We start from the raw sequence: 27,715 nt of genomic DNA, 5'->3' as shown, positions 1-27,715 counted from the left end.
GTTGAATGACCAATTTGCGACAATATGGTTTCAGGAAACAGTTGTGACTAGCTAGTTGATTTCTTCAACGATGCTTCGTACTATGGTAGTGAAGCAGAGAGTTACGGCGTTGTACGGAAAACGCACCCCTGGACAGTGCTCTAAAGCTTGATAGCAAGTTAATCAGTTTGTAAAATCAAGTTTGTATCAATTGCGAGTCTTGGTGAAAATGGTATTTTCTATTTTTTTATCATTTTGATGATCCATGCTTTTATTTCCTGGACATTCTAACGTACTTGGGTATCCGCTCCTAAACTTTGGAACAGCTTGCCAAATCAAATCAGAACTGACACACATTTTTAAATCAAAGTTAAACCGTTTATATTTGATCTTTCCTACAATCTGTGATTCTTTCCTGTTTTTCTGAACTGCAGATGACAATGAGTGCTTGAACCCGGGCAACTGTGGTTCAGCTTCCTGTTTCAACACGCTGGGCAGCTTTAAGTGTGGCTGTCCATCTGGCTTCACCTTCGACCCAGTGTCCACGAGCTGTGAAGATGTGGACGAGTGTGTGTCCTCCATGAGCCCCTGCAGATACGCCTGCTCAAACACACAGGGGGGATTCGTGTGCGGATGTCCTGTGGGATATTACAGAGCGGGACAGGGGTGAGTCTGCACCAAATACTGTTACACTTCATCATATTAGCGCTCAAACTACAGTCATGTGGAAGATTTACATAGCAAGACAGGTTATAGTTGAATAGTGGATAGTGGACAAGTAATAGGGATCTCATTGTAATATTATAAATTATTAAACTTTTTTTTTTTGGCCACATCTAATGAAACCGGCTCAACATGGCTGGATTAAAAAAAAAAAGATTATACTTCTCTTTATTTCGTGTTTTTCACTGATTGATTATTATACTATTTTGTGTAATACAATAAAAAAAAATATATTACAGTAATGATAAGGATCTTCATTGATGATTATGGGACTTAGAAAAATTTTCAGATGGATTACAGGGAAATTAACTAGTTTTTTTTTATTACAGTTTTTTTTATTACAGTAATGAAACATAAGAAAGACAATTGTCATGAAAATAAAACATTTAATCGGTGCTTGATCCTTTAGTTTATTACCATGCAAACAGTGGGAAAGCTGTCTTTTGCTTTTTTTTGTCCCATTGGACAAAAGTGTCTGCTAAATGTGAATGACATGGGTAGAAATACATGTAGCCAGAATTCTGTGTGATTTATTAGTCTTATATTTGGATCTTTCTCATCAGTGAGATTGAATGAGTGTGTTCCTGCAGGCACTGTGTATCTGCTGCTGGTTTTGGAGGTGGTGAACTTGGACTAGAAGAAGAAAACGCTCTTTCTCCTGAAACTTGCTTTGGCTGCAAAACCAATGGACACCATAAGAAAATTGTCAGGAGAAGACACACTTCAAACTTCACACAGGTAAAAGAAAAGAGAAAGAAAAAAATCAAGAGCAATTACTTAAAGGGGCTAATTCATCCAAAAATGTCATTAATTCTGTCATTAATTACTCACCCTCATGTCGTTCCAAACCCGTAAGCCTTTCGTTCATCTTCAGAACACAAATGTTCACAAAGTTTTTGACGAAATCTGAGAGCTTTTTGCCCCTACATTTGACACAACTACCACTTTCAAGTCCTCAGAAAGGCAGTAAAGACATCATTAAAGTAATCCATGTGACTCCAATCTCCAATGTGCATTCACACAACAAAGTCTGCTCTTGCATCAACACAACACGCATGCGTCATGGTGCTCTTATCAATGCACGCAGGAGATTCATCTTTTGTAAATAAAGTGGTAAATTATGTTTTTTGTGCAAACAAAGCACTCGGGTCACTTCATAAATTGAGGTTAACCCACTCCACATTTTACCACTTTCAAGCCCCAGAAAGGTAGTAGTTGCGTAGCTGTCAATAGAGGGACAGAAAGCCCTCAGATTTCATCAAAAAGATCTTCATTTGTGTTCTGATGATGAACGCAAGTCTTACAGGTTTGGAACAACATGAGGGTGAGTAATTAATGACAGAATTCTCGTTTTTGGGTGAACTAACCCTTGAAAACAGTGTTGTGTAAATAGCCCCTAACAGTAATTTTTAAACTAAAAATGTAAAAAGTTTTATGCATTTTGGTCGTTCATTTACACGACAACTGTGGGTTTTTTTGGGGTGCCTGAAAACGCCTCGGTTACGACTGTAACCTCGGTTCCCTGAAGAGGGAATGAGCGTTGAGTCGAGATTGACGCTATGGGGAACGCTTTGCGTGATGATGTCTTGAAGCACATGTAAAATCAGTCCAATGGTGTAAGCAGAACGTCAGATGCGGGTGACGTCACGAACCAGGAAGCTATAAAGCCTGCTGGAAAACAGAGACCGTCAGCTTCGTACAGTCTGAAGTAGTCGCTGGCAGGCTTGAAGGAGATATGGCAAGGTGACACAATGAAATCAAATGAAATCAAGTGAGACGCACTAGGATGACAAAACCTGAGACCCTGGTGTAGAGTCCAAGTCCAGAGAGTAAAATCTGACGAAAGTGTGCGGTGAGGACCAGCCTGCCGCATCACAAACGTCCTGAAGGGAAACTCCTGATCTAAGGGCCTTGGAGGCCGCCATACTCCATGTAGAGTGAGACCGGACATAGGAGAAGGCTGTCCGGCCGTCTCATAAGCAAGTCAAATGGCCTCAACCACCCACTTGCTCATTCTTTGCTTAGGTGCAGGGGACCCCTTATTTGGGGACCCAAAACACACAAACAGTTGATCAGTTTTACGCCACAGGGCAGCTCTGTAGACATAAGCATCTAACTGAGCATAGCAAATAGGCTCGAAAGGGGCCAGGGAAAGGCCTTGGAGAGCAATAGCCAAGTCCCAAGTGGGCAGCCTGGAACGAGCTGCAGGCCTCAGCGTGCCACGGAGGAAACGAGATACCAGAGGGTCCTTCCCCAAAGACATTCCACCCAAAGGAATGTGGTAAGCACCTATGGCCGCCACATAAACCTTTAAGGTGGACGGGGTTAGACCTGAAGTGAACCGCTCCTGCAGGAACTCCAGCACTGTACCAACTGGGCAGTTAACTGGGTCCAACCGACGGTCACTACACCAAGAAGTGAAAACTCTCCACTTCAGGGCATAAAGTTTCTCGTGGAGGGAGCTCTGGAATGTAGAATGGTCTCTACAACCTCAGTTGAGAGACCTGACCCTATGAGCTGGGCCCCCTCAGAGGCCAAACCCACAGGTTCACAGTTCTGGTCGGGGGTGAAATATTGAGCCCTCCGCTTGGGACAGAAGGTCCCTCCTGACGGGTAGCTCCAGAGGAGGCCCGTCGAGGAGAGACACTAGATCGGGGAGGCTGCTCAGCCTCATGATGAGAACGACAGGGGAAGAGCTTCTGAAAGGCGGCTGCCTGTTTAGATGCCTCTTGAAATTTCTCAACGGCAGAATTAACAGCATTGCCAAAGAGACCAGAAGTGGAAAGAGGAGCATCCATCAGAAAATTCTTCTCTTTCTCCTTAATATTGCTGAGGTTGAGCCACAGATGCCTCTCAGTGGCCACCAGGGCTGCCATAGAACGGCCGATAGATTTTGCCGTCTCCTTGGTGGCCCTGAGAGACAGATCTGTGGCTCGATGAAGTTCACATACAACCACAGGACCAATACCCTCATTCTCATCCAAATCTCCCAATAATTCTGCCTGATAAGCTTGTAACAAAGACATAGTGTGGAGACAAGCCGCAGCTTGACCAGCGGCAGAAGAGGCTTTGCCCACCAGCAAAGATGTTGTTCTGACTGGCTTGGTGGGCAATACCGGTACCTTTAGGGAAGATGCCATCGCTGGAGAGAGATAGCTTGCAAGCGTCTCCTCCACCTTCGGCATCTCCCCATAACCATGCTCTCTATAGTTGGATATAGATGAATAGTTAGATGTTTGAGAACTAAACACTCTATATGAAACTGGTTTCTCCCACGATCTCGACACCTCAGTGTGGAGATCGGGGAAAAACGGAAGGCTCCGGTGTTGAGGCTGTGATCTCGTGGGCTCCTGCTTATCAGCTGGCCACTCAATACTAAGTCTTTCGACTGCTCTGGTCACTACCTCAATAAGCTCTTCAAAAGCATGAGACTGAGGTGGCGAATCCTCAGACTCAACATCAATACTGACAACATCCAGCTCCTCAGAACTGGATAGTTGCAATATTGGTGCCTCCATCGGGGTGGAAGGAACCGCAGCGCGTGCTTCCAAACCCTGAGTAGAGTTCTCAACGGGCCTGAAAATTACAACCCGACCCGACCCGGCCCGTGGCTTTTAAAGCCCGGGCCCGATGTAACCCGACACATCAACATGAATTATCTGCCCGAACCCGGCCCGCGGCGGAATTTTTTTTTCTCATACACGTATTATCATGACCAGCAGACGCGAATTCAAATCAACCTTTAATGTTCACGCCTTTTAACAATACAAACAACTGAAACAATAAACTTTAAATATATAAATAGGCTGTAGTAGCGACGGTGAATTCACCTGCAGCGACGGTGAATTCACCTGCAGCAAGTTTACTTTCACCAACTCCATCTTCTTCTCCAGGCTAAAGGCGTGCACGCAGCAGCGTCTGCCCCCGCCCCTCTCCATGATGCACAGCAGCAGCAGCCAGACTTTCTTTACGGTGAACGGCAGCGATGATTAATAAATGTTTTTTTGGTTTTTTTTACTGAGCGGAAAAGATTAAGCCCGAGGTCCGACCCGACCCGAGTCATTTGCTTATATTTTCGACCCGAACCCGCGGGTCCCGTCGGGTTTGTCGGGCCGACCCGACCCGTTGAGAACTCTAACCCTGAGAAGAGGCACTAGATCTATCAGGTGAGGGCTGAGATAAGGCTGGGCCCGTCTCAAACCCCTCTGATAGATACATTTGCAAACCCCAAGACTGCGATCGCCGCTATGCCTCGGCAGCAGCGGGACCAGAGCCCTGAGGAACGCGAACCTGGACGTCCTCGCGAAAGAACGCCAGGCGGGATGGATGGATGCGTACGCAATGGAAGCGCGTCACAATGCTGACAGCCAGCACCCTCGAGTACTGACTGGGCATGCTCCTCACCCAAACAAGCAACACAAAGAACGTGAGTGTCCCCAGCCGTTAAATAACGCAGGCAGGGGTGCACACACTGTCTAAACTGCTGCTTGCTCGCCATAATGCTTATATATATATATATATATATATATATATATATATAGATATGATATAAAGACAAACAACACCAAATAATGGGACAGTTTCACAGAGAGTGCTACTGAAGACACAGAAGCTGACGCTCTCTGTTTTCGAGCAGGCTTTATAGCTTCCTGGTTCGTGACGTCACCCGCATCTGACATTCCGCCACTGTCCAGTTTTCTACTAAGCTACCTGCTATAGCTCAATAAACTACCCACTGGAAGGGTTTCAGGACAAGTACGGCGGATACAACTCGAGTCACTTTATGAGCTTTTATTGCGCACACAAACACAATAATCATCCACAAACTAGGTAGCCTGGTTGCTACCGCTAAGCTGGCCTGTCAGCTGGATATTAGTGACGTTACATAGCAGTTAGCTAGTTAGGTTAGGTTTAAACCTGCAATGAAAACACAAAACACCAGAATTAACTAATGAAATTACACAATCATGTGATATAAATTCTTGATCTGAATTACTAACAATGCTAGTTTATAGTCACTAACCGGCAAGGCGTACCAGTCCTGACCATCAATTGAATGAAACTGAAACCTAGAGGCGAGACGCCTGCGCTCTGTGACTAATTAAGCATACACAGACACACAGTCTGGAGACCAGTTATGATAATAAAATAAACCTGTAACTTAGTAAGATTATAACATATATGAAATAAATATGCCTGTATTTGGAATAAGGTGGTAAATGTACACACTTATTTTCTCAAATACAATGTGTTCCCCATAGCGTCATCTCGACGCAACACGAGTTCCCTTTAAAGGGAACGCAAACTTTTGAAACTGGTCTTTGTGTAAGCAACAAAAATGCGAATCAACACAACACGCATGCGCATTCCTCTTCTAAATTATTGTTGCATGTGGATGTCTGTTCACTGATCCTCATAACTGTAATATAATATTCTGCTGTTCCTAAAGGAAGGAGTTAGTCTGGCCAGTGTGGACGTGGATCAGCCGCTGAAGTTACTTCTCAAGCGTTCTCAACTCAAACCCAGAGCAGCCGTCCTGGAGCTGGTGCCTGCAGTCCAATCCCTCGTCCAGCGCGAGACCTACTCCATCACAGCCGGAAACCGGGACGGGCTCTTCCAGATCAGACAGCGGGTGGGGGTCAGTTACCTGCACCGCACACACAGGACCTCCTCAAGGACACACTACACCCTGCAGATCAGAAGTTCTGATGACCCCGAGCGACCCGCTCCAGCCCTGCTCATCACACTCCACATCACACTCCAGTAGAGGAGCGGTTCTGATGACCCCGAGCGACCCACTCCAGCCCCGCTCATCACACTCCAGTAGAGGAGCGGTTCTGATGACCCCGAGCGACCCGCTCCAGCCCTGCTCATCACACTAGACTCCACATCACACTCCAGTAGAGGAGCGGTTCTGATGACCCCGAGCGACCCGCTCTGCTCATCACACTCCAGTAGAGGATCAGGAGCACGTCTGAGCAGAAGATCACTGCTCTCCAACATTCTCACGGTGATTGTCTGAATACGTAAAGACTCAATTAAATATATATATTTTTTTGTATTAAATAAAACGTTTACTAAGGTTGGAAATTTCGAAAGGCTTAAAAACAAACATAGATGCTCACATAAAATGTTTACATTACAATGCCCATAATATTGTACACAATTTTCTGCATAAAGCACAAGCACACATTCTAGTCAAGACTATACATATACAAGATTGATATAGTCTTATGCAGCTTGAAAGGGCCTAGTTGGGGATATATTTTCAAAATGTAAATGCAAATTTCATACATAAATATAGTGGGATTTTCTGCATAGAAAATGCAGAGGCTATTATGTGGATAAGATGGAAAGCCTCTGTTTTAAACTGGAACTCTATACCCCAAATCTCCCCTATTACCTGCATTTCCAGCCCTGATTCTCTCTCTCTTTATCTCTCTCTCTCTCTCTCTTTATCTCTCTCTCTCTCTTTATCTCTGATCATTGTAACATGTTTTGTTTAACTATAAATAATAGCATACAGGTATATCAGATTACACTGTAAATTATACTGGGTGTAGATTGTCCAAACAGTAAATAAACCTGTTAAACCGTATGTCTTGCCTCATTAACTCTTAAAGCACCTGTCTGTGTCTGTAGGTACAAGCCTACTATATGGTGATGTGTATCACTGCCACCATTAAATTATGCTTTTAAACACTGGACACTGTCTGACCAGCACACGAGGGTAAGGGCCGATAACAAGGATGTCTCTGAGGTTGAGGAGGATCATTAGGACCCAGTGGTGAAAGAGGAGGATCTGTATTTAGAGGCACCAACAAAAACAGAACAACTGATTATCATTTGTTTATTTTTATATATTGCAATAAAGATGTACAAAGCATCGATACCCTTAACCGTTAAAATGTTAGAAAAAAGCATGTGACAAATAACAGTACAGTATATCAAAACATTACTGTTCCAGCACAAGCAATCAGAACCACCCTCATGGTTTAGCAGGAAACTCAAACCATTGGTCAACAGAGCATTTCTTTAAAAGGCATATAAAAGATAGAAATGTGACCAAACATTGAAAAAGAAAAAGATTGTGCAGACTAAACCCAAACTAAAAAAAACATTTTAAAAACTACTGTAACATAAAAGAAACAAAAAACAACCTGTAATAAATAATTTCACCATATTAATTTGCTATAATTCCACTCCTTTGATTAATCTGGTTAGGCTAAAAGATATTTACAAGTTAGTAAGGAAGTATAGTGTGAAGAGCTGGAACTCGTTGACCTTGATGTGTTAACTCATTTTCACACGATAAGCTACTGAGAAAATGTGAGACAGACTTTAGCAACACATTCTGCAGGACGAGAAATGCTGTGACATGGCGAGGGCAAAACAACGTCTTCATCTACAGAAACCCAGCGAAACCGTGGAGAGGCACTTTTAAAGCACCTCGTGGTGTGGAAACCTACAGCTGCAACTAATGCATTTCTACATCGGTGAGAAACACACATTATATGGTAGTGACACACTCTCCCACTTTCTTTTCTAGATCTACATATAATATACAAGTGTATTAATCGTTCAAGATAACAGGTACGAGTTGAATTGGTGATTTTGTCGTACGTTGGTGTGTCTGTACAGCACTCGTTCATCCGAACAAACAACACAGATTTTCAACAGGTAAGATTGTACCATCAGCTTCACTAACTTCACCCACTTCAAATGAAAACACATGCGGTGCACACACACACATTTAACTTTTAAATATTAGTTTATATGGAGAACTATAAATGTGAATATATTCATCACATGGATTATTTCACAGGTAAAATGGCAGGGCTGTGAATCGCATGAATATAACATACACAGAACTGCAACACACTGCGCCTGCAAACTATTAGTGTCGGGAACCAGATTCAAAGTGAGACCAAACCAAAGACGCTCCATATTCATATATTCAGCTGGACTGCAGCTAAACTGACCAACGCTTTAAACTAAGGCATGATGGGCCATACAACAAACATCTGGTCACATCCCAGCATTCAAATCACAAGAACCAACCGGACAGACAGAGAACATTCAGGAACAGGACAGACTGAAATCCTGGACGTCAGACGTCTCCAACATTAAAGATGAACCCGGCTCTCAATCCTGAGTTTAGATTACAATATTTCAACGAGTCGCACGCAGTCTATCTGCATAGAGGAACAAATCAGCCGCATTCAACGCAGGAAACATTCTGTCTATGTGAGAGGGAAGATGGTGCTTTATCAAGGTACAAATGTACAATTCCAGACTGCTTTATAAAACTAGGAAAGTGTAAAGATGGGAGAGCTTTCCTAGACGGCCAGGATTACATTCTCGTTCAGGCATCAGTCCATCTATCGTCTGTAATCTACAGCTAGCCAGTATGGCTTGAAGACGACGTGTAAAAACAACAATCCTCATTTCATCTGTTAAGGCAAAGGTCTTCTCTGTGATTCCAGGGCTTTGCTCTCTTTTGGGTCATTGTTAGGATCGGATTCCTCCTTTCCTCCCTTCAGACAGCACTCATCCATCAGCCTCTCTTCGTCAAACCAAAAACTGTTCAACTGTACACAAGGGAAAACTAATATAGTTTTGTTAAAGTTCTGACTTTTTACATTAGACTACGTGAAAGATGATTGTAATCACCCCGTAGTTCAGGTCTATCACTGGAACAAGAACATGGAGGAGCGCTGCGCAAAAACGCCACCACTCATTCAATGCTTAAAGGAAGACGTAAAACTTTGAAGAAAAAAAAACAACAGAGGAATAAAAACGGACTACAAAAAAAGCCAAAAAAGTATTTTCTAATGCTGCGCAGTGGAGACCTCAGTCCACTCGTGCTGAAGCGGGATCAGATCAAGGAAGATTTACATTTAAAACCCAATAAACAGCCTAAAATCTAGATCATAAATTACCAGTCAGGGAAAAAAATGTAAGAGTTGAATATGATCGCACAGGAAGGCACGTCCACAAGGCTATAAAAGTGTTGCAAAGAACCGTGTTTTTCTTCAAAGTGAGAAAATAAGAAATGAGGTGATTATTGCTTCATCAAGAGCAAATCAAAAAAGTACGAAAGAGGAAAAATAAATCCACAACTCAAAAAGTTGTGACAGTCATAGTAATGATAACAATGATAACAACAATCAGTGTAACATCGTGTGCTCAGAAACTGAGAGCTGAAGACCGAGTGAACCAGCAAACGTGATCTCTCCTGTTGGCGTAGAAGGAAGAACCGCTCTGGTCTCAGCTTCGTTGAGGAGCGTCTGTCGTCATCATCATCATCATCATCATCAGTCAGATGTGCTGTACTCGTGTGTGTGCACGTGTGTGTGTGTGTGTGTGTGCGCGCGAGCGCTCTACGAGTAGAAGGTGAGGACGCTCTGATGGTTCCCGCGCACTAACAGGATTGGCGGCAGGTCTTTGGAGAGTGTGTCCAGCCAGGCCATATACAGAGCGCTGGAGACGGCTCCTTTCCTGGCCAGCGGCATGCTCCTGTCACACACACACACACACACACACACACACACGTTAGTGAACGAAAGGAACTCTCTCAAAAAACATGATCATGACAATGAGTGAGACTGGCACTGAGGCACAAGTCTCTCTCGAATGAATTTTCTCCTTGAGGATCTACAGCCGTTTCGGAAACATTACAGTGAGTGAACGGAGTAAACCAGGGCTCGTTCAGACACTGTACAAGGAAGTCCAGGACTGTAAGCACTACTTATTTGGTTTTCAAGGATCACACTCCGAGATCGCACTTATCAAACAATATCTTTAGGATTTTTTTTTCAGATATAAGGTATCCACAATACAACTTACAACGTATTTAATAATATATATTAAATACAAAGTTTAGAATGGCTATTATTGTTCTATAAATAATATTTTATATTGTAAAGTTGGGGGTTTATCAGGCGTGCAGCAGTGTTGATTTTGCAGGAAAAGATTGTATTTGTGTTTTTAAAATATTTTTTTATATGAATTTTCATATATATTTTGAATTTGAAATCCACTTTTCATGTACCTCTCCGTAAATATGGCTGTTTTCAAGGGTTTTTCAGGACTTATAGCTTCACGCTGCTTGAATTTGACTTTTTTGAAATGTAAGTACTTGAAGTACTTTAAGCACCTTGTACGAAGCCTGACACACAGATCAAAGTTGAATCATAGTTAAGTTACGGTTCTTCAATCTGACTGGCCGAGCATACGTGCTGATAAAACAGTCTTTCACTGCATCACTCCGCTCAGGTTCGTAACTTACATGACGATGAGGTTGGCTGTGCTGGAGTGCTCCTTCAACAGCTCGTTCAGCCGGATCTGACGGTTACTCTGAGGAAACACAAGTCAATCACAGGAAGACTGAAGTTACTGTCTCTGTTAACAGCCGAGAAAACAAACACTTCAAACTAGACTTTACAAGGAAACACCATCATTTTACTCCACTATTCTATTGAACTCACTTTAGCAGGAGAAAACAACATCTGAGAAAGACACACAGCACCCATACACCCATACCCTGATCTAAGATGGGTACAGGACCAGCAGGAGAACCCATATATCCGATCTCCAAAACTTGAGACTGGGAATGTCTCGTCTATCATCGTTTGCAGCGTCCATCACTTGTGGCGAACCACAGGGCTCGATTTCAGGTCCTCTTTTCTAAAACAGCTCAATACTCATCACAAAAAAGTGGGGTTTCTTCATTTATATAGGATTCAGGGGCCGGTTGCACCAGTAACTTGGTGCTCATTCACGTCAAACTAGGCTGAGCTGTAAGTTACAACTTACGCACTACTAAATATCTTTGAATTGCACCATTAGAATTAGATGAAGCTAAATACGTATAAACTAAATATTGAGGGAAGCCTCCGATCAGGAGTAACGGTCGGACTGAAACAGCAGACCGGCTGAACTGCACCAATAAGCTCTTATTTTACCCAACAGACTTCAATCCTTCAGACACATATGATGATTATGACATTTACACTCACTTATATTTTAAGAGAGACAACATTATGGGCAGAGGTGTATAGTCCAGGCCAGGGTCAGAAAGTAAAAGTCCTGCCATATGTTTATTCCACCCATGAACTCATTTCACTCATCAGTTCTCTCTCCTGGCTGAAGAACTGCTCATTAGCAGATCCAGGTGATTGAGAAAGATACTGAGGAGGACTTTTACTTCCATAATCAGAGGTGTAAAGTCCAGGTTCAGGGAGTAGATCAGCTGTGTGTGTCTCTGTCCCATTGGTCTGTGTTGTGTATGTCAAATAAAATCAGTCATAATCAAAAAATGTATCAGTAGCAGTTTTTTTTAAATCAGTACTTATTTCTTTATCCTTATTTGTTTCAAACACAGTTTCTGAATGTCATTTACATATAAAAACGCTTGTTATTCATGATTAAGTATCGTATTTAAATGGAAACTTATTTCTACTGTTAGTTCCGCGAGGCAAAAGTTAGAATGAAGCATAAACTGAAATTCACGGCATTTCAACAACTTCTGCTCACTTGAAGTCTGCTAGTGATCACTGAGTGAACGTCACGTGACTGCATTACTCTTAAACTCCGACACCGTGGTCGCTGTTCTAAAGTCTTTTGAAAACTCATTTGACTTGTGCTTTTAACATCTTGTGAATGTTTATTTTAATGTTGGTGTTAGACTTGGGCAATTTTGAACAGTCAACCATGGTTGTTTTAAATGTGCTTTATAAATAAATGAAACTTGAAACTTCCCAGAGAACTCAGCAGCGCTAGAGCTGGGCTAAAGGGGCTTAAGCCCCAAATGTTTTTAGTAAAGCCCGAATATTTTGTTGCCTTGTGTTTCTCATAGAGCAAAACAATTAATCAGAAAAACAAATGTGAATAAGATTACAGCAGCCGAGATTACCTAATCATGAAAAGTGCATATTACAGTTTTATTTCTATTTTTCCCTTTGCATTAAAAGGTACTTACGACGTGCTTTTGCAGCGTTGAGCATTGTAGCCAATCACAGACATGTCTGTTGAACGCATCGGCCAATCAGAGGCGTTTAAATGAGTCGCTGTGCTGAAGATGTGTTTTGCGCGAGCTCACCGAGTTCTACACTTTCACAAACCTGTCATTATTATTGGTAATAAACTTAAAGTCCGCGTGAACCGGAAGTTGCAAACGACTTTTCTCCAGTGTTGTGACGTATTTCCCAGTGAAAAGGAATATTGAATAGAGGGCAGGGTTTTACTCTAGCACTCCTCCTCTCCATCTCTCGCTCATTACAGACTAGCGATTTGAGGGGAGTGGTTAAGCGTTTCCCAAACCAAGCCGTCAAACCTACATCATCAGAGAAGGAACGCCATTCCAGACCGGAAGTAACTTTTCAGACTTTGATTAAAGATTACCACGGCAAACAATTTTTTTCTGTGTATTAACTTGCACGGATTAATTGTTCACCACAAGACTAGTAATATGCGCTAACAAAGTAAATGGGGTCAATTTTGATTTCAGTTGGACTTTAAGATGCGGATAAGAGATTCACTGCAGTATATTGGGTATTCTTGATGCTCTGACGCGCTCCATCACACACCGCTCTTCTCAGGATGACTAAAGTTCAGCGGTCTAGCTCATCAATGTCAGAGTGATTGAAGTAAAATGAAGGTAAAATGTAATTAAGTAAACATTTAATATTTGACTGTTTTAAAATAGAAATGTTCAACTACCGACAATATCCGGTGAAGCAAATTACTAAATTTTTTTTTTTTATTAATAAAATGTAGCCTTTTTCAATTGATTCATGTAGAGAGAATGTACAAATAATTTAGGAATAATTGAACGAATTAAATAATTTTATGTAGAATATCAAATTAAATATTTTTTCGCTAATACAATAAGCCTTTCTTTTTCTTTATTCCCTTAAATCGCTTTTATAATTGATTAATTCCCTTAAATAAAAATACCCAATTTTAGTTTGTGCTAAAGCCTGAATATCCCCTGACCCGAGAACTGACCCCTGGAGCGCACGGCTCACTGCCTTCTGCCTTCAGACAAGCGGTGCGACGGAATAAAGTACAGAGTTGGTTACAAACTAGTTAGTGGTTACTAGTTTCCTCTAGTGTGGACTTTACCTTCCAATTTAAGTAAGAACTTCCGAACGGCTGGTGCAACCCGACCCTGGTTAAGATTTAACATTCATTTCAAAGGGTTTACATTAGTGACCGTTGTTCAAATCTCACTAATGTCTTCATGACCTGTTCTGGTGAGTGATCACGAGTCTGTTTCAGCAAAAATGATCCAAGAGTAGCATTTCCTATAGCAAGTGCCTCACATGGTGTTCCTTGACTTTTCACGGCATGTTTTAATTTAAAAAAGAAGAAAAAAAACTACATCAACACTAACATTTAAAGGCGTCACAATCATGACACAGAACAATTCCCTGACAAACGTGTGGCGAGGACCAGGTGATGTGGTTTTCGCATTCTCTGCTTTGGGTGTCACTACACTTCTCACGCTCTCTGCTCTGAGGGGTTATCTAGGATGTTGTGGTTAAAAGAGTGTGTTGAAACCTTGGCTTTGTAGAGCTCCAGCTCGTTGTCTGTGATTCTCCAGGGTTCTTCGCTCTTCATCTTCTCAGCGGCGTCCTGCTCCATGTCATCTTCTCTCAGTTTATACGGCTCGATCATCTCCGCAAACTCTGTCAGACTGAGAAGCAAACACACACGGTTGGCATTGTGAAAGCTCAGGAATGAGATAACTGGGATGATGGGAATCTTGAGGCACGTCATGTCATTGTTTGACAACGATTATAAAATCAGGTTGTTTTTTTAAACTATGATCCGTGACAGACAGGTCTGGCTCCACATACACTGGTTCATGCAGCAGTTTATATGCCTTCTGAAGTTTATGGAAGTTTTGATACTTGCTCGAGGGTTTTATAGAGTGTGATTGGCCATTGTTTACACCACCTACAGTTAAAAGTATATTCAGATTTTTCATGGATTGATTCAAAATAAAATATCAATGCATTGCTGAATAGATTTTTTCTTGCTTTTAGATGTTAAAATATCAACAAGATCCAGATACAAAACCAGCACGCAAATGCAGTCGCAATGACATGTTTAACACACACACACACACACACACACAAAAGAAAAGGATTAACAGTGAAGCAGTTGTGAGGAATACTCCACTAGAGCTCATGTAATGCGATGTCTTCTGGGAAGTGTTGTGTAGATCTTACCCCTCTGACTTGGGCTTTGTGTTGATGTCGCCCAGGACAGTGATGTCAGAGAAATCGATCCTGAACTTGCTGAGCAATGTGGCCATGCTGAGGAAAGAGCAACAAAGTCTCATCACATATTCATCAGGCAATCATAAATAATGCACACAATATTGCCACAGCTTCCTTGCAGCTCAGACAGTTCTTCAAATGCTCCTGAAAGGTTACATGCACCGTTCTGCTTTAACTGGTGTGTGTGTGTGTGTGTGTGTGTGTGTGTGTGTGTGTGTGTGTGTGTGTGTGTGTGTCTGCAGTGTGTCAGATTCAACACATCCATGGAAATGAAGCCACACATGTGCAGCTGAACATGTGAAAGACCTCTCACAGTTTCTATGAAGACCTTACCGCTGGAACACGGCTAATTATAGCTAACAAAGGCACTGGCAGCAGCTGCAGAGGACAATGGGAAACATTTGTCTCACACACACACACACACACACATAGAGAGAGCGCTTTATGTAAAAAGAAACCGCATACTAATATGATTCATGGTCCAGCTTTCACTCGTCTGTGTGATCTCAACTCTACAGGACTAGACCTGACATCTGAGAGATGAAGTAAAATATCAAAGAAAAGCATATTCTTATAGTTCATGTGTCATGCATGTTGACCGTGTTCTTCTATAGAAAAAAGAAAGAAAAGCATATTCTTCTCAGTTATGACTCTAATATAAATAATGCTGTAATAACACTACATGTGTATGTGTAATATTACGCACGCTCTACGGTCGTGGTCGATCCTGTTGATCTTTCCACCGATGAACACGCGGATCTTACAGTCCTTCCACTTCTTCTTATTGGCGATGAGATAGGGGATCAGCAGCGTCAGACCTGACACATGAGGACACCACATTACACACTGCACATGATCTAGCAGGAGAGGAAGTACTACAGAACATCAGAACATGTACATTTTGTTAAATCTGTTAATACACAAAGATAAACTTGACAGAAATGTAATAATGAGGGTCAGTATATGAGAAGTAGTCTCTGTGAGTCTCTGTGAGATCTGGAAGATGTTCCACTGCGGTTTATCACTCGGTCCACGTCTGCAGTGCTCACGCCTCCTATAGCAGGTTCACACCGCTGATCATGTGACTTCAGTCAGTAGAAAGCTCTCTGTACTGTGACTTTAATCGTCTCCCGCCTGTAAACTGTCAGTTTCTGAAGGACTGATTCACACGTGCATCTGCAAATACGGTTTATGCTTCATTGATCAAGCATGAAAAACATTGTTTAAACACTTTCCAATAGATATATAAAAACAATTTGTATTTTAAAGATAATTTTTTTAAATCCTGTTTCCTAAAAAGGGTCCTTCGTCTATAAAGGGTTTCTTCTGTTGCTAAGTTTAGATGTGCTGATCCTGAGGGAAACACTTTTACTGCTGCCTTAAACACTGACAGGTTCATGTAGATCCTATAGGTTCATATAGACAAGTTCAGATCTATGTGGGTGTGTGCGTGCGCGCGCGCGCGTGTGTGTGTGTGTGTGTGTGTGTGTGTGTGTGTGTGTGTGTGTGTGTGTGTCATGAAATGCTGCAGAGCCACTTTACTGCTGTCAAGTATGTGTCTGTGCAATGACTGCATGTGTTAAAGCAACACATGACCTTTACAGTACTAAAGTGGCTCTGAATAGGATACATAAGATGTGATAATACAGTATGTGTCATACAGATTTGCCTTGTAAAACAGGAAGCCCTGTCTCGCCCTTCCCATCGGAGCAACTCCTCATCCAGACTCGTGTCATCTGTAGACTACACGACTGAAGCGATGCTTCACTCAAAACACAGGATTTCTCTAAACGCCGCTCGGCACAGATGCTGGAATGTCACTGGTCAGCACAAAGGTTCTTCATCAAGTCTTGTCAGTTTGAATGACCACATGACTTTAGTGACTCTAGACTTCAGACTTTAGGCTGAAGTGAATGAACAAGAACTCAAGCTGTCTGACAGGTTTTCTGCACACACACACAGAGAGCTGCCTGTCACTTAACACTAGAAGTGCCAGAATTCCATGACTACTAGAACTGCTGCAAACAGTCATTTTGACCGCTAGATTCCAAACTCTATATCTTTAATGATAAATACCCAATTGAGAGATTAATGCATTTATTGTATTAGGATATCTTTTAAAAACAAAACAACACCAAACTGTACATTTAAACAAGTTTAATTATACATATATAAATAAATAATATCTGTAGATGTCCTGAACAAAATGATGGAGTAGCCCATGTTTTCATGTTTCCACTGTTCGATCGCGCCCGCGCCTTACACACACACACACAATATTCCAGCATTGCAATCTTGACATTGCAGCCTTTTCATTATAGTCATAATAAAATATAATAATAAAATAGTCAACCTAACATATACAAATTCCACTGCTCTGTTTATATAATCAGTAGTACAATTCGTACCATTTTGCACGTGTGAAGAGGATGATTTTTTCCGGTGATATTGGAACGTGAGTGAAGTACAAAGCCTACAATAAAGAATAGTTTACCATTCAAATACATTGCAAATGTTGAAACACTTTGATTCTAATTAGAGAGTTACGTGAGCCCAACGCCGCTTACTTTCACTTTAAAGTATTTCATTTTGGCTTGTTTATAGTTATTTTTTCATTCTTGTTCTGTTCTGAATATCATTACATTTAAATGTTGTGTGTATTTTTTACCACATTTTATTGTTGTGTATATTGCTATATGTATAATAATGCCGCGAAATTCAGTGCGGTCAATATGACCGTCTATGGCCGAAATAGGTAAATATGTTCATTTGTTTTTTTGCCTTGTGTAATTTATATGAAAAACATTTTAAATGAAAATACAGACACTTTTAGGAAAAGTCAGGTACAAGGAGGATTTTTTTTTTTTTCTAAGCTATTGCAGATATAAAATTCAAAACGGTCAAAATGACCATCATGGCACTTCTAGTGTTAAAGGTGCTCTTAGCGATGTCACGCACTTTTTAGGCCGAAACATTTTTTGTCACATACAGCAAACATCTCCTCACTAGCTGCCTGTCCCCTGAACACACTGTAACACAGGGTTCTTGAAGGTTTCAGCAAGTCAAATTTAAGACCTTCTTAAGACATTTTAAGACCATAAAGTTTGAAATTTAAGACCTAAAAACTTGGCATTGGCAAAAAAAAATTTCAAATCAAAGAATTAATTTTATTTCAATGAATTAAGTAATTGAAAAAACATTAATTTAATTTACAGATAAAACAATCACATTAGTAACCTTCCACACCCAACAACGTGTGTCAGAATCAGAATCAGATATATATTTTTTTTTATAGAAAATTGTACTATGCATATTATACTGTAAAAAACACATTAGTTGATTTTAGTTGATCATAACTAGAGATGAAATGGCATGAACATTTCATTTCAATGATTATTGTGACAAAAATTACCACGGTTATCACAGAATCCTGTTCAAAAAGTACTAATACTACACAATGTCGAAAACCAGCAAATAACAAATAAAATTAGCATCAATATGCACTTTTTGTTTATATAAACATTAAAATAATACCATTAAAAATGATAGCCAGATTTTAAAAGTGTCTTGCAACATGTTATATACTAACATGTACAAGTTCAAATAAAGTTTTGACCAAAAAGTTTTTTTTATAAAAAGATAAACCTCACATATTTCACACTTTAAATCATTTTTTATAAAAAGATAAATTACTGACATTTACAATGCACTTTAGCTTATCTTTTATTATTAATAGTAAAATTCGGTCGGATTTTCCCTTGGCGTCTGTCGTTGCTATGCAACCGTGCACTGCGCTCTCCACAATGACAAAGAAGTTTTAGTGGCTAATGGATTTCCACCGGCGAGAAACGCTTGCTGTAGCTCTGCTTCAAGATTTATTTACGGAGAAGAGAAAAACACCCGTAGTGTTTGGGTGTACCCGCATCCTTCAATGAGCTTTCAATGTTGTTACGGAAAGGGGCGAAGCTGATTGGTTGGTTCTTGTCACATGACCTGCGGTGCGTTTGCGGCATTCTGAAGAGTTGAGATTTTTTTTATCTCGCTGCGCCTGGAAAAAAACGAGGGCGTCGGCCTGTTGGCGAGACCTTTTTTAGACCTGACTAAATGAAATTTAAGACCACGGATGAAAATCTGGCCGTTTTTAAGACATTTTAAGGCCTTAAATTTAAAGTTCAGAATTTTAGACTTTTTAAGACCCCGTGGGAACCCTGGTAACAAAACGCGGTCTTTGTAGACAGCCCAGGCTCCACAAACGGCAACAAAAACAAACTGGCCCAGCCTGGACCACGAAACATAAACAGTGTTCCAGCCAATCACTGACAAGAATGATTTGGGGGTGGGGGTGGGGGGGTTAGTGTGCGTGCACATGAAGCGGGGTGTGGGGAGTGGAGGAGAGAGAAGCATGAAGAGGGAAGTTAGCTACAGGAGAGATGTCCTAGACAACGGCAACGACTAACGTTAGAATCATTCTCTTGAATTTTGATATGGCCGACACACGACCAAAGAGACGACGTTACGATGAACAAAAAGCAAAGAAGAGGAAAAGGAGAAGAAAATGTAGTTTCAGGAAGCACGGAAGGGAGAGGGAGGGGACGGGATGGGATGAGGAGGAGGGAGGGTCGAGCTAGCCTCCGTTTTGTTTGACAATACTTCGAACGTCAACAAGAAGTGACGTCACCCGACATCGCTTAGAGCAGCTTTAACACGCCAACCCGCCAAATGCACGTACAAATCAACTGACGGATCAAGGCAACTCAAGCAAATCAACATTGTCAAATCACTAGCCGATGGCGTTTTACTACGTTCACTCACTTTGCTGGGGAAGTTGGCGTAGGCCAAATCTGCGCAGATTTAGAGCAAATACTCATGAGTCATCATGATATATTAAATACAGCGTATTGCACAGAATCTGCTCATATCTGGCTTACTTGAACATACGTCATTACGCAACAAATAACGGCACGCTTGTTCATTTGCATTGAAGCAATAGAGAAGATTAAAAAGCATTTGTTCAACAGAAAAGAGTTATTTTACAACATCCTACATTTTTTGATGTTCTTTGTACTGTATTGATCTGTCCACTTAAAACACATTTTTGGTATATATATATATATATATATATATATATATATATATATATATATATATATATATATATATATATATATGGGAGAAAAATAAATAAATAAACCAGATTAACGTCGTAACAGCTTATATTATATTATATTATAGCTGGGATGTAGTGGTTTATTTATTTCTTTTCTTCCCTTTTTTTTGGCTAGTTGTAGTTCTGAATGGCTAGTAACTTAATGTAGAAGCCAAATTGGCCGGTGAGTGAAAAAGATCATTTCAAACCCTGAATTTTGGTCGTGTTTTTAGGTTTCTCTTGTTGAATAGCATTGCTTTAAACTAATGTCTCTTTGCTGTACTCATTACCAGGGGATTTTATTATTTCAACATAACGGCAGCTTTTAATTATAAGTCTGTAATATGCAACTGCTGTTTCCATGACATTAGGAACAGACTGAAGAGTCAAAAACAGTAACTATTTTTTTTTCTTTTTTTGTGGTTGAGCCAGTAAAAATCTTGGCAGGACAAGTGAAGATCTGCTATACTATTTCCTCTCTTGATCTCTCTTATTCCCACTGGCAGCGCTGGAGATACTCCAGACAGAAGGCTAAGCAGCTTTCCCAGGTTTACTCCGCGAGAACATTAACTTTCGCTTACAAAAAGAGGAAACTTTGCCTTTGCCGACAGCGGTTTATGATCCAGGTAAACGACTCTGTGCGGTCACGGTATACCTCTGAGTCTCAGACTACACACGACATCATGATACTTTATCCATGCTGCATTTCGTCGTCTTCCATTTGGTTTCCCAACATATTTTGAAGAATTTAATGAATCATTCCCATATAAACCCAATCGAATTGTGACCAAACGTCAGATTTCACGATGCATCGCAATTCACCCTTCGCAGAGAGTTTGATTGACAGGCGATCTGACCAATCATAATCCGCCATCCGCAGAATCCACCATTTTTGTTGACAGAGCAGTCAGGAGAGTTAGTAGATTATCGGTGTGTACTGACGTCTCTCCACGTTTGAAACATTCCTTCTGATGTTCATTCATGTTTATTTGATGCTATAAATGAACAAGGAAGAGATGATCGGTTCACGAGCCGCTTTAACTGAGCGATCTGTCACGACACATTAAAGAGCCACAAAACAGCATGCGTTTAAATTTCTTTTTTTTTTTAAATGACCAAATTTGAAAGTTGAGACTTTGTTTCATATCAAAAGTACCCTGTGTGTTAGTGTTGTCAGTGTCCTCTCTGCTCCACGATGTATTGTTCACTGTGTGAGAACATGTTGTGGCGTGAGAGAGGCGTGGCTTGTCGGACATAGCAACAGTAACCAAAGGGGGCGGGTCTTTGCAAACGGTCAATTGTAAGTTTGCAAATGTTTTACACTCACCCCCATCATCAAAGAGCCACCACACGTCGACCGTCCCCTTGCCCTGCTTCTGCTGGAACTGCTGACTGGCGTCCAACAGCCGCTGGTCCGCTACGTTCAGAGGAAGCGTCGGGCTCCGTTTATCTGGAGTCACAAACATACACCATCACACTCCAGATCAGGACACACACACATAATAACAATCATCCAGAAGCAGACAGAAGAAAGGAAAGAGACTGAAGCAGACTCTTCAGTGGGAAAGACAAGCAACCCTGCAGGAAGACACAGAGAATTAGAACGTGACAGGAAGTGACATCATTGGAGCTGAAACACACTAACACATCTAGATCAGGTCAGAGGTCACACCAGCAGAAAACACTCAAAGCGGCGTTTCCTAAAATGCTGCAGAGAAAAGGTGCATGCAGGTGTGAGACAGAATGAGCGGAGAATGAGAATGAGAGAAACATGCCTTTCTTCAACAGCGGCCGAGTGTGAGCTTTGCCATCATCATCCTCATCTGGAGAAAAACATGAGAGGGTTAAAGTCTGCTAACGCTGCGATGGGAAACGTGCGTCAGTCAAACAGAGACATTAGTTCTGCTGCAGTTTATTATGAGGCTGGGGAAACCTCAAGAGCTGCATCATCTTCATCATCTTCATCATCAACACACACTGATGACGGCACACACTCATCCACATGAGCTGGTCATGCAGATCGTGAGCATGATCAGGCTGCTGCTCGCGAGCCCACGCTGGTGTGAGCTTCACAGTGGACCATTACCCAGAAGTCTACACGGCATTACAACACCACAGTGTGGACTTAGAGGAGGAGCACAAAATAAAAAATATAACCGATTTCATAGGAGAGAGAGAGAGAGAGAGAGAGAGAGAAACGTTTATATAAAATTCAATTTGAGAACAGAAGATTGCTGCCATCAACTGGAAAACAAACACTTTTAAAATGAAAAAGCATGTAACTTCCCCTATAGCCATCAGGGGGCAGCAGAGGATTACTCATGGATCATTCACCGCTTCCACACAGGTGTACATCTTTCCACACGTTTTTCCATTTTGATTTGTTAAGAAATAAAATATGTATTATGAGAATAAAATGGCCTTTGGTCAAAGTTTAGAATTCTTTTGTATTATAATTTTTTGCCACATTACAGTCAAACCTGAACATGAGGTTGTGTGTGTTACATGCGTTTCAATGTGTGTGTTTGCATTTGTTCTCCATCTACGGATATGTAATGGTGTCACTTCATTTCTGTGTGTTCTGCATTGTAGCTGAAGTGTTTATTTGTTTTTTGTTTTTGACAAATTATGCCATTTAGATGAAGGGAATATTTTATTTTTAATCCGCAAACATCAGTGCATAAGGGCCGTTAGTCCTATTTCACCCAAATCAAATGTGCATTTAGAAACCAATTCATGTTGTCAGTGTTGTCCTAGAAATTTGGCAAATGCAAGCCAATGAACACTTCAGGTGTGGGGAAGACCTGAACACTTGTGAACGCACATTTAGGAAGATTGGTGACAGGCCAAATTTCAGCCGATTCTGCTTCACTAAAATCCTCAAGGCATCTGATCAATGAAGCGGTCTGTCTACACGTGTGGCAGTTCTGCTCATGTCTCCAGTTCTCTCATCTGCTTGACCCCTGCTGATCGCCACTTGCAGCTATATTTGTTTTTTATGAGTATTTTCTCAGCCTTCAGAGAGCCCTGTGATGTCAGATGGTGCTGAGAGGGCCCAAACCTCAGCCCTCCAAGTCATTTATCATAGACTAACTACAAACATGACAAGCCGTGTAAACACTCGCACCGTTCCCAGCTCACACACATCTGAGAACACGCTTTGTTGTTTGTTGTGTTGTATTGGGAAGACATTTCAGAAAACACATGGAGTGTGGATGAGTTAGGAAGTGAAATGCTTTTGATGAGAACCGGCCCCAAAGGGACATGAAGGATCGGAAGGTCAACATACATTCTGCTCTGAGCAACTACTGCCGAAGAGGAACATTTTACTAAACTCCTGGGAAATAATTTCATCTGAGATTTCGCTTTCAGCATTTTCTCCCAGAACAGAAGATTATTTAAAGGATACATATAACTCTGTGAAGAACATGTGCGAAGTGCAACTTCAAAACCAGAGCTTATCCACGAACACAGAGAGAAGAGAAGGTGCTGCTAACCTTTCTGGACGGCTGGGCTGTTCTGGACACTGGTGGCCTTGGAGGAGGGTTTGGACGAGTCTCCATCCGAGTCTTTACTCATGTCAACCGAAACCACCACATCCTTCAAACCTGAAGAATCATCTTTAGAGACAATGCAAAGTTCAGCTTTGAGGTCAAGGCAAACTCAAATTTAGCGTGAATGGCAAGTTAACAGAAAATGACCTTATTACATGGACAATTTCACACGGACAAACACTAAATGTCTATAATCACGCATGTCCAGCTGTGAACATCATGCTGTCTCAAAGACTTTAAAGAGTTCAAATACTTTCCTTTACATTCCGTCTCATAGGAACAGAATCAATATCATACTTGTGTAATTCATAGCTAGTGACCCGCTGATTACACACTCTCCTGAAGCTAACAGACAATAACTCAACAGCATTTGTCAAAATATGCTTATCTTAAGAAATGACTGGTTAGTGTAGTAATAACTGTACAGCACTGTACCTTGGCCTTGAATGTGAGAAATATCGAGTCCCTCTCGCAGTCTGAGAATGACGACACCATACTGAAAATCAAATGCATCGCTACACACACAAACACACAAATAAACAAGAGTTAATGTCTCTCAGGAGGAAGACCCAAACCATTTACTTCAAAGCTGCATTTGCTCATGAACCTCTACCAGACGTTCATCAGCTGTACATGCACTAGACAGACATAAGTGCACCTGAAAAGGACAGGGCACATTTATGACAAACAATGTCAGAAAACATGTATAAATGTTCAACATTGAGCTGTGAGGTTTGCCACAGCTCATCATCACTGGAGTGGTCCGCCTGAAGGAACTACTGTGTGTAGATACCAGTGCTTAATTTGAGCTGGATCTTGTAACAGAAAATGTCAGATTTTAGATTGTTGCGTTCCGACATTCGTTTTTAAATGATCCGGCATAAACGAGTGTATTACATGGTGACAGTGCGTGCGTGAGAGACCGAGCAAGCGCGGGTTAATGCAAATGTATTTATTTTGGAGGTTATGTTTTGCTATTGGCCCTCAGCAAATATATTTTTGATCAGCTTCCTTAAGTTCAAGAGAGAGTATATCCCTGATGAACTATTCTAATAAAAATAAGTTAATATCGCCAAATGTCAAAAAGACAGTCAAGCATATATTCCTTTTCCATATCCATGATTAAAGCTGATGGCGTTTCTGATCAAAAGAGATCCCGATAGAGCTGCTAATACTAATCAGGATAGCAGGAGACACGAGCAACGGGAGTTTGATCAGTCAGAATCAGAAATCCATGTAATGGAAAAGGCAACAACGTCGTCGGTGAGAGAATACCACTGATCAACTGCATGATTCTTGGCCTCAGTGCAGCTATACACACGACAGGATAATACACACACGTCATTGTGTGTGTTCTGGGAGCTGATTGGTCAGTGTTGGTCACGGCGCCTTTTAATAATTTGCAATTATTAATTTACAAATTAAGCACTGTAGATAAAGTACAAGCATTTCTGAGCGCGAGTGTCTTTGACGCCACTGCTGCCCCGGTCAAAAGCTGTTTTGCACATTTTTGCATCTATTTCTCGCTCTACTGCAGCAAAACCAAAAACTCAAGAAACTCATGTTACATGGATGACTCTGTTTCCTGAAATCTGGTTATGTCCCAAACTCGTATCACTGTACTAGCATAGTAAAAACTGATGACACTAATTCAAGAGGATAATTATTAATAGTGGATTGATCTGAAACAGAAGATTAAACCCACTGTATTAGGTTTATGTAGGTCTCAACATCCTTTATATCTCCAATACGCCAGTCGTTTTTGAAACCAAGCACCAGAGTGTTGGGCCTCAATCTGCCCAGTCCAGCAGCCTGTAAAACAACACACACACACACACACACACACACACACATTGGTTTATTAGGACTTTCCATAGGCAAAAAATGGTTTTAATACTGAGCTCAAGACATTTTCTATAACCAAACTCATTTGCATTTTTAACTAAAACATTTGGTATGCTTATTCAGTGTTTTTGATCCACAGTTAGCATGTCCAATAATGTAGAGAGTCAGGTTTTGGGAAGCCAGTTTTGGCCCCATAATGTAGGTCAAATCAGCAAACGCACAGCAGAAGTAAATATCTTAAAATAGGTTAAAGCACAGAAGTCCGCAGTGAGCAGATTACAGGGTCACGTGAACACTGAACTGAGCAGGAACCAAAGAGGCCAAGGGATTTTAGTCCAATTGGTGCAAATGAGCTTCTGACCAATGAAAACGCTAAAGTTAAAAATGCAGTAACTTTGTAAGGATTGACATGCACATTATGTGAGCCAACTTTGGTAAACATCGGACAAAACTTGGAGTAAAGAAAAAAAAAATCAAATTAACTAGTGAGCAAGATCCTAAAAACAAGTATTAAACAAATATTTTGTGAAAAGGACTATAAAAAACCCTCAGAATTGAAAACACACACACACACGCGCACCTGCAGCAGGTACTGTGTTCCTTGCCGGAGGTCTTCAGCCACCACGGGTGTGTAAAATGCCTTGGAGTTGTTGTTGAGGAGCCACCTCTGGTAGCGCACCATGTCACTGTTCAACTCCTTGAAGTTGGGCCGCCGAGAACTCTGTGAACGAACACAGAAACCAAAGGAAAGAGACCAGATGAAGTGACGCTGGACACAGGAACATCAAGTCACCTTTATTTATACACTACAATACAGACTGTTTCAAAGCAGCTTCACAGTGAGAAACAGGGAAATAATGATCAATGATGCAAACACAGCTCAGTTCTGCTGTAAAGAGCTCTAGAAGACAACAGAGTCATTGTTCAGTTCAGTGTTGATTCACTTCTATAACTGTGTAAAGATCATCCATTATTAAATGAGATCAATTCATGAATAAAACAGCTCTGCTGAAAACAGTGATGTCATCGTCCAGCTCAGTTCAGTTCTCAGTGTCAGTGTACAGTCATATCAATAATACTGTTGAATATTAAGTGTCCTAAGCTAAGCGAGCCAGAGACAAGAACACAAACTCCATCAGTGACAGAATGGAGAAAAAAACGTGGAGAAACAGGCGCTGGTTTCTGGTTTCCACCAACCTGGTGCGATTTAGATTCCAGGAACGTGTTTTGTGAAATGAGCTCATGGAAGCTTTTCCAGACAATGCACTATTAGCATGGTCCACACGGACCCCTAAAGGAGACGCTTTATTTTCAACAACTATAATCACTGTCCCCACTGAGTTCAGGGAAGTTTTATTACTCCAAGAACATGTGCCAATTAGCACAGTCAAAAACAGATCGCACAACCTTCTACTCGCTCCTAAACACACACCACATGTTCTCCACGTACTGACAGATATTAGACGTTACAGAAGGTACTCACGATGCGCACGTGACCGCACACCATCAGACCCACGTTCTTGGTGAAGGCATGGACCAGATGAAGAATGGCTGGCCGTGAGTTTGGAGCTCCAGTCATCACCAGACACTGAGGCCTAGAAGAGACACACCAGCACATGTCATCTGAACGTCACACACCGCGAGATCCTCAGAACGTTACACTTTAATGAACGCTAACGTACAAAGCGCCTTAAACTGCGACATCAAGCAAAAGCAGCACATAGTGTGCCGTGCATTACGTTCTCATGACCTCTAGGGTCATCGGTCCAGTCGAGTGCAGAACACACGGCTCAGATTAGAGAGCTTCAAAGCAAAAATGTTAAGAATAAAACAGGATTATGCCGAGGGTATAGCGTTTGATTTGAAGGTACTGTCAGAAAAACGGTAATCTCTGACCCTGGAGGATCTAGCAACTCTTCCTCTGCGCTCAACATGTGATTCAGTCTGAGCACACACACTTTACACTGAAGATCAGTCAATCTAGAGCACTCATAATGAAACAAAACACTATACATCTATTTTTCCCTCAATCAATTCCATTATGATTTTTCATGCATGTCTTAGTCAATCAATCATTTTACATATTTTGATTGCATTTAAAGAAAAATATATACTTTGTTGAACAATCAATAGCAAAGATTTTCAAGCTTGAACTAGTCAAGCGACCATTGAAGCTC

The 27,715-nt window shown here is 41.3% G+C and overlaps 2 protein-coding genes and 1 long non-coding RNA gene across 4 annotated transcripts in view; 2 read left to right on the top strand and 1 right to left on the bottom strand.

Moving 5' to 3' along the window:
* The window catches only part of fbn2a (fibrillin 2a), a 104,423-nt gene extending 97,123 nt beyond the window's left edge, over positions 1-7,300 (top strand). The window contains exons 63-65 of the mRNA XM_082157320.1: positions 414-645; positions 1,293-1,440; positions 6,152-7,300. Of these exons, the coding sequence (XP_082013446.1) occupies positions 414-645; positions 1,293-1,440; positions 6,152-6,469 (698 nt within the window). The 3' untranslated portion in view covers positions 6,470-7,300. The remainder of the gene's footprint in view (positions 1-413; positions 646-1,292; positions 1,441-6,151) is intronic.
* A 238-nt stretch (positions 7,301-7,538) lies between these two features.
* slc12a2 (solute carrier family 12 member 2) overlaps positions 7,539-27,715 on the bottom strand; it is a 60,730-nt gene continuing 40,553 nt past the window's right edge. For both annotated transcript variants that reach the window (XM_082157329.1, XM_082157330.1), the window contains 12 exons: positions 27,022-27,133; positions 26,119-26,259; positions 25,399-25,505; positions 24,129-24,208; positions 23,637-23,759; positions 21,915-21,962; positions 21,467-21,589; positions 15,700-15,811; positions 14,943-15,029; positions 14,269-14,404; positions 10,994-11,061; positions 7,539-10,221 (listed from right to left, as the gene is read on the bottom strand). In XM_082157329.1, the coding sequence (XP_082013455.1) occupies positions 10,086-10,221; positions 10,994-11,061; positions 14,269-14,404; positions 14,943-15,029; positions 15,700-15,811; positions 21,467-21,589; positions 21,915-21,962; positions 23,637-23,759; positions 24,129-24,208; positions 25,399-25,505; positions 26,119-26,259; positions 27,022-27,133 (1,273 nt within the window). In that variant the 3' untranslated portion in view covers positions 7,539-10,085. The remainder of the gene's footprint in view (positions 10,222-10,993; positions 11,062-14,268; positions 14,405-14,942; positions 15,030-15,699; positions 15,812-21,466; positions 21,590-21,914; positions 21,963-23,636; positions 23,760-24,128; positions 24,209-25,398; positions 25,506-26,118; positions 26,260-27,021; positions 27,134-27,715) is intronic.
* Positions 15,036-15,499, top strand: LOC309488926. Its single transcript, XR_014202298.1, has 2 exons — positions 15,036-15,187; positions 15,236-15,499. It is a non-coding gene; the product is annotated as an uncharacterized lncRNA (long non-coding RNA).

This window comes from Leuciscus leuciscus, assembly GCF_965113295.1.
Source record: "Leuciscus leuciscus genome assembly, chromosome: 24".
In the NCBI taxonomy this organism is placed as follows: domain Eukaryota; kingdom Metazoa; phylum Chordata; class Actinopteri; order Cypriniformes; family Leuciscidae; genus Leuciscus; species Leuciscus leuciscus.
The sequence above is the reverse complement of the archived record's forward strand: the minus strand, read 5'-3'. Positions and strand labels throughout refer to the sequence as shown.